The 11,094-nt window shown below is 37.0% G+C and overlaps 1 protein-coding gene across 1 annotated transcript; it reads left to right on the forward strand.

Annotated features, from left to right (window-relative positions):
- The first annotated feature begins 544 nt into the window (after positions 1-544).
- On the forward strand, positions 545-4,908 carry LOC124921870 (TATA-binding protein-associated factor 2N). The gene is made up of 8 exons (XM_047462573.1): positions 545-793; positions 1,940-2,020; positions 2,119-2,207; positions 2,295-2,369; positions 3,018-3,124; positions 3,207-3,560; positions 3,659-3,724; positions 4,509-4,908. The coding sequence occupies exons 1-8, from the start codon at positions 671-673 to the stop codon at positions 4,655-4,657; spliced, it is 1,044 nt and encodes a 347-aa protein (XP_047318529.1). The 5' UTR covers positions 545-670; the 3' UTR covers positions 4,658-4,908.
- Positions 4,909-11,094: the final 6,186 nt, after the last annotated feature.

Below are 11,094 nucleotides of genomic sequence, written 5' to 3' on the forward strand. Positions count from 1 at the left end.
TAATAATAAATAAAAGAGGAGTAATAGGAAGAGAATGTGAAAAGGAATGATGTGTCACCACATAATTGGCTAGAAAAATGTTAATGGGTGAGGAAAGGAGATGCTTTTAGCCTGTTCAAAAATTTATGTTCCATTTTGTACCACATTTATAAAATATATTTTGTACCACCTTCATAAAATATGTAAGTTTTTCTTTCTCTCTTCTTCTTAATATTTTTGACTTATTCTTTAAAATAATTAATTTTTGTGAAGACAGTAAATAATGTAACATATCGTTTGAAAAAACAAAATTTGAACATGAGGAAAGAAAGAAGAGAGAAAAAATTTATTATTTTTCAGCAAATAAGATTGCGTGGCCATTCTCTTTCTCAATTTATTATTTTTTCAACAAATAAAATTGTGGGAGCATTTTATTCTTTTCCCAAATTTCATCCCCTAATCATTTCTTTTTATAAAATACTTATTTTCAAATAAGTCATTATATATTGTTTCTTTCTATTAACATTTGGTTTTTAATAAAGTTGAGAATAAGAGTGTATTTCTTCTTTCTCATAGCTGAGGTTTTAGCCTCTCTCTCTTCCTTCTCACAAAAGGGGTTTCGGGCTTTATTCCTTGGAAAATCCAGATCGTATTTCACCCCTTCTTTTTCATCTCTGTATCATCTTCTTCAATGGATCGGTATCAGAAAGTTGAGAAACCGAAACCTGAAGCGCCTATTAACGAGAATGAAATCCGAATCACTTCGCAGGGTTTGGTCAGGAACTACATCAGTTATGCCACAAGTCTTCTTCAGGTACTTCCATTTCCATCTTCACTGTTACCTATTTGTGGAGCTCCTATGTTCTCATATTCATATTTGATGAATTCACTGGTTATTGAGCTTTGCATACTTTTCTGGATCTTTTTGGCCGATTCTATTATGAATCATTTCCATTTCTCCTGTTCTTGTTTCTTTTACTTGTAGTTTTAGATGATTCATGATATTGATATCATTTTAAGTAATAATATATTTTATTGGAAGTAATGAAAATGATTATACTCTATGATTTGTATGATATTTATTACTTTATTGAAGTCTGGTGTAGATCACATTGTTTATATTATCAAGAGTAATATGTTATTTTAGCAATATCTTCAACCACATAGTTTCATGGAAAGGGACTCTTACCATATAGAGGGTAAGAAAAGAAAGGGGTGACATGATTTAAATAGATTTTATGCATTACCTGTTATGGAATCTTGAGGCATTTTAAAGTTATTCTTATTTGGATTTTAGTCTAATCTTCAGTGTTTTTGTGATTATATTTAAAAAGACATCAAGTAGTATTGAAAAAAATTAGATATTTATATGATATATGCTTTTGGACCATCAATTTCACCGTGAATCAAACTTGAGGTGAAAACATCGTTTCCTATACATGATTTAGGGGGAACCAGGGAGAATTAGGTTCCCGGAAAAGGCATTAGTGCAAAAAATTCTAATATTTTTGTGTAAACGATTCTTTAACCCCCAGTGTAAGATTGAGGAATTATTACTGTTATGTTAGGCGCAACATTTTCAGTTAACATCCTTGAGGAAAGGTGGAGGCATCTTTTATCTGTATTTGTAAGACCAAATACATGCACATAATGCTGTTTATCTATGAATTATGTACCAGTGAAACCATTAATTGAGCCCCTATTTGCTACCACAAAGCACAAATGTCATCAATGGGTCTTAGTTATTTTCTTTCTAGTTGGTTTTAATTAAGATTTACATATTTATTAATCAAAACACTTCTCTCTGACGCAATTAAGGCAAGATCTTTACAAGGGTCCTTTTTTGTAGGGTACTGAGAGTTGATCACCTTTTCTCTTGAACATATTTATTGATTGGTGACATTATTCTGGTTAGGCAATATAAATTTCTTGTATAACATGGCTTGCTACCTGGATGCAGGAAAAGCGGGGAAGAGAAATTGTCTTAAAAGCAATGGGACAAGCAATTGGCAAGACAGTAGCCATTGCTGAAATCTTGAAGGTCATACATGAATGCAGCATCGGATCTTTCCTTATCTTTGACAATATTTTATTGGAACTTGTGTGTGGAAAACTAACTTATTCTTTCTCGTGAAACAGAGAAGAAGTCCTTGGCTGCATCAGGATACTTCCATCAGTTCAGTAAGCATAACTGATGTGTTTGAACCAGTTGAAGAGGGTCTTCAAACGTAAGTGTATCTAGTATTTTGAATTTCTCTTACTGATAACAAATTGTACCTCAATCATCCACATCTGAACATTTATGTCTGTTGCAGTGTGGAGCAGACCCGACATGTCTCAATGATTTCCATCACATTGTCTTGCAATGAGCTAAACAGGAACTCCCCAGGGTAAATCTTTTCTATTTAAACTCTCCTTTGTTAGGCAGATTGTGAATATGTTATGTGAATCTCCATGGATAATTTTTAATGTTTTATTCTAATTCATCTTCTCCGAGAAATTTCTTCAGTTTTAAATGCGTGTTTACCAATCCTAGAGATCTAGGATTTGTAGAAGAATTGTTGATGAGATTAAGAATGGCCTTGGTCTCGAGAGGGATAATCCAAATTCAATACTATTTCATTCATTACTCCAGTTAATATATACTCCATTAATTGACCCACCGACATACTCTATTGACTACCATGCTATCCTTGTACTACTTCTATTACTGCAAAGTTTTTTAATCGAGAGAGATAATTTTGATATTTATCCTCATAATAGGCTATACCTATTTATACAAGTTTAGGAACTGATTTTCCTCAATTAGGCTAAGTCAGAATCTCTAAAATATCAATTTAGTTTGACTATTTATACAATTACCTACTTCTACTTCTACTTCTACTACAGTTTTGTAGTTCCCTTGTTGTAATTTTGATGAATAATGAATTGGTGAAGTACCAACTCACTGTTACATAGTTCCCTTGTTGTAAAATTGATGAATAATGAATTGGTACTCCATCTCTTAACTTTGAAAATGGAAAATATATAATCTATAGATATCAAGCTCCATCTCAAATGGATCAAACAAAGACCGATGAAAAGAATTATCAGCAGCAACAACTACCCAGACAAGCAAATGCCTCATACAATGCTGTTAATGATGGTGAGTCCATGAACAGAAATAAAGTTTTCTGTTGATTTTTTTTTTACGAATTTATCAATCCTTCCTTTATGTTTGAGATTAGATTCATATGGTCGAGGGCGAGGACGTGGTAGAGGGAGAGGAAGGGTTTCAAACAGAGGTGGTTATGGGAACTATCAAGACAGAGGTGGATATGGAAACTATCAAGACAGAGATGGATATGGAAACTACCAAAATAGAGGTGGATATGGAAACTATCAAGACAGAGGTGGATATGGAAACTATCAAGGCAGAGGTGGATATGGATATGGGAACTATCAAAACAGAGGTGGATATGGGAACTATCAAGACAGAGGTGGATATGGAAATCATCAAGACAGAGGTGGATATGGAAACTATCAAGACAGAAGCGGATATGCGAATTATCAAGACAGAAGTGGATATGGGAACTATCAAGGTATACTGGGCTGTTGAAGAACATCATTTCCAGGATACTGTGTTTATTCTACCAAAAAATAAAATTCTGATCAAGAACCGATTTCTAATTTATGACAGAAAATGATGGATATCAAAACTGGGGCCAAGGTGGTGGCCGCGGCAGAGGCAGGGGGGGATACCATGGTTAGTATATACCTTTTTGGTGTATGTGTTTTGAATAGTCTGTTTACCTTATCCCACTCTGGTTAAAATTATAATTATCATTTAGGCCTTTGTTTGATGGAGAGTTATTTCGATTTTAATACACCCCTAGTCTAAATTATTCACCAAATTAATAAAGATTTGTTTGATGCAAGGAATTTTCTCAGAAATTGGGTTATGGTTTAGAATCTTGTTTGATGAAATTATTTGGGTTAATTACTAAAAGAGAAATGATAGAGAGCGGGAAATCTTGACAAAAATGTGTAGGGAATGATGTGTCATCTTTTAATTGGATTGAAAATCTAAATTTTTTCTCTCCACTTAAAAGGTGACACATCATTCCCTACACATTTTGTCAAGATTTTTTTTATCGCTCCCTATCATGTCTTACTAAAATTATATTTTTTATACTTGGTATTTAAATTTTATAAAAAATTAGTAGGGGTAATTTGATATTTTGATTGATAATTTTGAATCATGCAGTGATTGGTGATAGGAATGAAGTAGTTACCCTTCATCAAACAAGGCCTCCTACTTTTTTTTGTAACATTTTCATTATTAAATACAAAGGATATATTAGTCATTTAACCCCCAAATAATCCATTTTCTTTATCAAGCATTATCATTTTTTTGAAAACCAGGGTTTATTCCTTGGAGAAACTAACACAAACCCCCTTATGCGCATTTTCTACGGATCATGACGAGAGTTTTAGTCTGGATTTAAAGTGTTAATTTGAAAATGACATGAAATTACTCTTTTGATCAGGTGGTGGATTGGACAGGGCCAGAGGTGGAGGAGGCAGCCGGGGAGGTTATGGGGGTGGGCGTGGAAGGATGGGCGGTGGCGGCGGCGGCGGCGGCGGCGGCGGGCGTGGAAGGGGGAGTAGTAACAGAGAGGGGGAGCAGCAGCAGTAAGTAAATGGTAAATCAAAATGTGGAGAGATTTTGTCATATTGTGTCTCAATGCTTATTGTGTTTTGTTTGAATATCTTGAACCTGTGGCTTTCAGGTTCACTAGCGTTCTCTGTTTTTTCTTTCTCCCATCTCTTCAAGAATCTTATATTCTTTTGTTGCTTATATGTTGAACAAAGTAGAACTTTCTTTTGTTATCTGAATACCTTTTTTTTTTTACCATTTTGTTGATACTTTAATGAACTTTTTGTCAAGGTTTGAGTTTTCAGTTTGGCTTAGTTTTAAAACAAGCACTAACTTGCCCCTCTATTATGCATGGTGTCATGTTCTTGGATTAAGTTTTTGGGAGGCTGTTTAATCCTATGTACTCCTTTAGGGTCGAGTGAAAAGTGATTCGGTTTGATGGGTTTATTCACCGAAATGCACATTCAAACGATTAGATGTCGGCTTACCAAATTTCAAACCCAAATCAGATTTGTTAAAATAATAAATAAAATATCAAAAACCGGTATTTAATTTTTACGTGACAATGTTCTTTCATTATTTAACATTTGGTAGGTTTGAACGGATATAAAAAAAATTAAAATCGCTAGATTCACCGCAACTAGTCATAATTTTAGTTGAAAATTCTTTTTAGAATTTCTTTCTCATCCCCATTGTATTCACCCTAATAATTAAGGTTTTATTTCTTTTCATTTGATTCTTCACTACTCATCTTAATATAATTTTTTTATTTTTTATGTTCAAAATTTATACTTAATTCTACTCAAAGGTACAACACTATATCAGAGCTCGTTTTTGACAAAATATTATGCACTATGAGATTATTATTGAAGCAGATTTGAATGTGAGTCATCTGCAACTTTCGGAAAGGCAAATCTGAAAACTCCTTTGTAGTTGTTGTTTAGAAACAGTTCACAAGTGAAATCGGCAAGAGTTAGAGGAGATTACTGTGTATCGAAATGAGAGACTTCACAAGAATCGTAATAGGAACACTGGAGAAGAAGTGCTCTAGAGAGGATGAAGATCGTCGTAGAACTTTATATTCTTGTGGCGCGATCGCGAATTTGAGTTCACGACATTCACATGATTGGGATCACTTATGTGATTGTGATCTGCCTTTGTTAAACCTAGCGACCGTCAACATCGTTCCTGTTTTCCGATTGTTACAAAGATCAGAGTCGGTGCTCTTCTGAAGAGAGGGAATAAGGTAGTTTGGAACTTGCGATTAGAGACGTCGTCGTAACAATGCAGATGCCACTGAAACCCTAACTCTATAGTCACGGAACACTTTCAAATAATGACAACATTTCGACTTCTGTTTGTCAACCGGGAAGAAGACTACATAAATTAGGTTTGATTCCTGATTTAAATATTTGAGAGGGGCCGATAGGGAATCAAGTACCGCTTTTAGGTTATTGCGTGTGATTGCTTAGTTTGAAGATAGGGTTATACCTTCTTACTGTTTCCTTCTATTACTTACCATCCTTACCTGCCTTACTACTCCTTACCCGCTTTACTGCTGTACTTGCTCCTTAATGTTGCTGTAGCTTTAATTAATATTTGTTATCTTTCAGAAAAAGATCTCGTTGAAAATGATTTTTCCTAAATTCTTTGGAGAAAATGTTGAAAATGTCTAGGACTGGATTTATGATACCGAAAGATTTTTGTAGGTTAACGATACGCTTAAAAAGACGAGGTGCATCTTGCGACAACTCACATGAGGGAAAATGCACTAAGATGGCTTAGGGAACATGTGGTAATGAAAACTCTCAGCAAATGATTGACGTGGATAGAGCTGAAACAAATATTGCGACGTGAGTTTAGGTCATGTGCAAGGGACGATCCCCGACATATACAAAAGAAAGTGCAGCCATAACCGTGGGAGTTAATCGCGAAACAGTGTCGACAAATAACTGACTTATTAAAATCATGGAGGATCGCTGACAAAATAAAAAGGCAGAAACAAAAGGCTAATGAAGAAATAACAAGATAAAAGTGGAAAATTGATCATCAAAAATTGATCTTCGAATCCGATGAGTTATTGAAAGATTACGATCAACATGTGGGACAATCGACGCCTTCCCTATTGATACAGTCGGCTCCAAACAAAGATGAAACCCCTTTTGATGACAATTGTTCTAAAGTGGAAGACGTGCCTCCTCTCGACGACTTTTGTTATGAAAAAGAAATGGAGACTTCACATACTAATGATACAAAACACGACAATCTCAATCTTAATGAAAAATTTATGATAATTAATGTTCTTCGTTTATTCATTTTTAAGTCTCCCTAGTGTACGATGACCGATAGAAGACGAAAGCAACCTGCGTTGAAAATGATGATCATTATCGGGGTGACTTGGGAGAAGCTGAAATTGAAGGACTCTTTGAAGACGTTTTGGGCCTTAAAGATAGGATGTTGGCTTTTGATCCCATTTCTCAAGCATACTTAACACCAAGTTCTAATTGCATCCAGTTTTTGTGGTTCGAGAAACCACAAAAAGTTGGGTCTTGCTTTCAGAAAATTTTATGGCATAAAACATGGATGAGATGCAAGTACTTATTATGGTTTGAAAACCACTTGATGCAGAGTTTTATAATTGTTCTTATGGGCTACAATCAGTAAATCTGGTGGGACAGTTCCTATGGTTTGAGGAACCACCCGATAGCCTAAAGAAACAATTTCGGATATTCATATGGTTCGAAGAGGCACCAAATGTTTTAGAGTTTCAACAATACCTTCGACTATTGTCATTCGTGGACGAACGAAGTGAAGGAGAAGGTAATGATACAAGAGGAAAAAATATTAGGACTATTACACTATGGTGGGAGTGACAGTTATTGATAAACAGTATATAATATTAGTTGTTAAGAATATATATGAAATGATTTTCGTTGAAAATTCTTGTTAGAATTTCTCTCTCTCATCCCATTGTATTCACCCTAACAATTAGAGTTCTATCCCATTCTTTTGATTCTTCACTTCTAATCTCAATATAATTTTTTTTATCTTTTATGTTCAAGATTTTTATACCTAATTCTATTACAAGGTATAACAGATAGATCGAAAGTCGACGATCCCTAATGAATGTAGGAAATCTCGAGGAGCTCATTGATGAGAATCACGCCATCCATCGTTTCGTCTTCAGTAAGGCCAGAGTATTATGCCATTGGTCGATTAAGATCTGTTGTTCAGTTTTGATGCACAATAAGGTTTTCCTTTTCTTTGTGCTTTGTAACACTAGGGTTTTCATTCTTTCATTTTGTGGAGTATTCAGCCAGCCAGAGATGTATGATTGACTATGAATTGGTTTAGTTAGCTAATTGTGTAATTCATTGGGTAGCCTCTAAAATAAACTCACAATATTTAGATTAGCCTATCTTATTCCTCACTTCTATCAAATCTCATTCTTTTCTAAATATGTATTTCTCATTCTTCTCTAATATGATTGATATTTGTTGTTAAGGGACACAACATTGTGCTTCAAAATTCGAGACATCTAGTTTATCAGGACTTGAAAGTTATTAAAATATGAAATATTTTTTGAACATAACTATTTTTGCAATGAGATGAGAGAAGTTTAAATTGTAATGCCAAAGACAATATTTAATTCCTTCTCCAAATGAAGGCATTTTCTATCGTTCTTCCCATGTAGATAGTGTTAGGATCTAGGTAGCCGCTGGAGGACCAGGGTTGGACCGGTTAGCGATTCTCACTCGAAGGGTGGTGGTTAATCCGGTTAGAGATTAACACCGGGGCTTCAATACCACACAACCTATCACAAACCCTTGAACTAGGTTCAAGTGCGGAAGATGTTTGCTTTCAGGTTGAAGCAGCACACTTGTATAATAGGCAGAACCGGTTTGGAATGATGAAGGTTTAAGAGAATGGTGGGTCGGTTTCGGTAACCTGGTGATTCGGCTTGGATAAGGTTAAGTAGGTTATAATGGTACGGATCGGTTAGATAATGGAACCGCCAGAAAGTAAATGACAGAACAGATTTTATGGATGTTCGGAGATAAAACTCTTACGTCACCCCTTCCTCTCGAAACCGCGAGAAGGATATTCACTAAGGAATACAAGTGCAATCCGATCGAGACTTATTTCCTGCTCGATAACACTCTTACAATTTACACCGAAATTGTAAAACACACACTTTTACTTTAGCACTTAGGCTTTCTAGAACAACACAGTCTTATCACTTGTAGAATAACTGCTCTTAGAATTTCTCACTTGTCTCACTGTATGTCTGTGTTACTTGTGTCTCTGTGTGTCACACATTTACTCTTCTTCAAATGCCCCTTTTATAGGTGAAATATGCCAACGGTCATATTTCACTACCTTGAATCTGATTGGCTGAGCAGGGGTGCAGATGTTCAGTGATTCAGAGATTCAGACCTGCATCGTTTCCTCAGACCTGATGGTCAACCTCAGACCTGGCAGTCTGTTCTTCCGGTATGTAAGACAAACCTGTTGGGTTTGTCTTTTACTCAATGTAGACACTGTCTGTTAGACAGTTGTCTGTACTTGAAAGATCTCCTTTCTGACTTATCCCGAAGTGGAAAGATCCTGTAGGACTGTCTTCTGCAGTCTGCAGACTTTCCTCAGACTTGTATGGATATGAAAGTGTTTAGTCTGTTCCTTTGGTATCATTCTCAACAGATACCTGAATTGTCTTCTTGTACTGGTCGGTCATTCGACTTAACTGGATGGCTTCCGGTATGGGTGATATAACCGGACTTCTTCCGGTTATTCCTTTGCCTTGTGACTGGTCGGCTGTCTGATGTTTCCGGTTTTAAGCTTTGGCCGACCCTTTCTTTGTGCGGTTATATTTCAAGTGTTCCTGGTCGGTTTAATGACTTGACCGGATAGTTTTCTTTAGCCGGTTCTTTTGTTGGTCCGGTTCCTTGTTCCTACATGGAATATTTAAGTTAGGTTTATGTGAACCGGTCTAATTTTATCTAACAATTTCTCCCTTTTTGATTATTTTATTTAAAATTATCAAAATCATGTAAGTTTGCAAACGTAGGCCGGTTGTTTTGTTTGTCCGGATTTTTGAAACTGACTTAGGAGAATTTTTCGAAAAATTTGGAGAAATTTTGAAAAAAAAAATTTGGTTTAAAATTATCTTTTATCTTATCAATTTCTCCCTTTTTGATTATTTTATTTAAAATTATCAAAACCAAGTAAAGATGCAAAAGATGGCCGGTTTCAAAAATAGCTTTATATATATGATAGATAACCGAAAATAATATATAGGAATACAAAGACAAGTGTAGGTAAAGGAAAGAGAGCCCCTATTCCGAGTCCGAGAAGTCATATATGTTCCGCTTTTTTTCGCTGGTTGCGGTCGACTGGCCGATCCGGAGGCTCGTTGTTTTGTGGGCCGCCGATGTAGGTGCACTTCAGCTTCTTCTTCAATGTTAGTAGCCTGATCTGGTATACTCTCGATAACCGTTTCAGTTACCACATTCAGCAAGTCGGCCACTTGAGCTTTCTTCGAGGATTCTCTTTTCCGCTTTGCCGGTATCGAAGAGGCAGCGGTTTCCTTCTTCTTTTTGTTAGCGGTTGCATAGCCTTCTAGCCTCTGACTTTCCCTTTCTAACCGCGCAGCATCCTTCGCAGCTTGAGCGGCTGCCTTCTTTGCAAGTCCCGGGAACTTGGCCTCTGCCCTTCAAATTCGCTCGGCTTCCTCTCCCTCTTTGGTAAGTTGCGATGGTCGCGGTGCCTCCTTCTCTTTTCTTGCTTCGTCGTCCAGCGCATCCTGGACCTTCTTAGCCGCTCGGGCATCGGCCTCCACAGCCGCGGCATCCGCATTCATCTTAGCATTCAGCAGTTCGGTAACTTGCGCTGAGAGCGCCTTGAGTTCGGCCTCGAGACCCTCATTTTTCTTCTCAAGTTCGGAGACCCGTCCGAGTGTTGTGCCGACCAGGTCCCCAGCAACCTCTGTCAATCGTTGATCGGTCTCTCTTTCAAGCCGGTCAAAGTTTTCTTTTAACTCGGAAGTCCTATCTTCCAAAATCACGGTTCGCTTAAGATGTTTGCTGCGCAGAACCGCTTCTTCCCGTTGATCATCGTCTATTTCTGAGAACCGGTCCTTTGTTCTTTCTAAAAGTTGCCTTGTAGTGTTGGCGAACTTGAGTGCCGAGCAAACGGTTCTTTGGAATTTCTCTTTCAAAGGGAAAACCTCGGAGTCTTCAAACTCTTGAAAGCGGCTCTCAACCCATTCTTTTGTGAAGCCCGGTTCGGAGACTTCCGGTTGTGTAAGTGGAGATTGCCCGGTGAGAGGAGGGTCCGCCCTTTCATCGGATTCCTCTGTTGCCGAATTCGCCCTTGGAGGTGTTGGACAGTGATCTGGACTCGTATCGATCCGGGGAGCTGTATAGACCGGTATTTCCCTTTGACCGTATATTGCCTCCAGCCGGTCAATTTCTTGG

Source organism: Impatiens glandulifera, chromosome 1 (assembly GCF_907164915.1).
Source record: "Impatiens glandulifera chromosome 1, dImpGla2.1, whole genome shotgun sequence".
NCBI classification, from domain to species: Eukaryota; Viridiplantae; Streptophyta; class Magnoliopsida; order Ericales; family Balsaminaceae; genus Impatiens; species Impatiens glandulifera.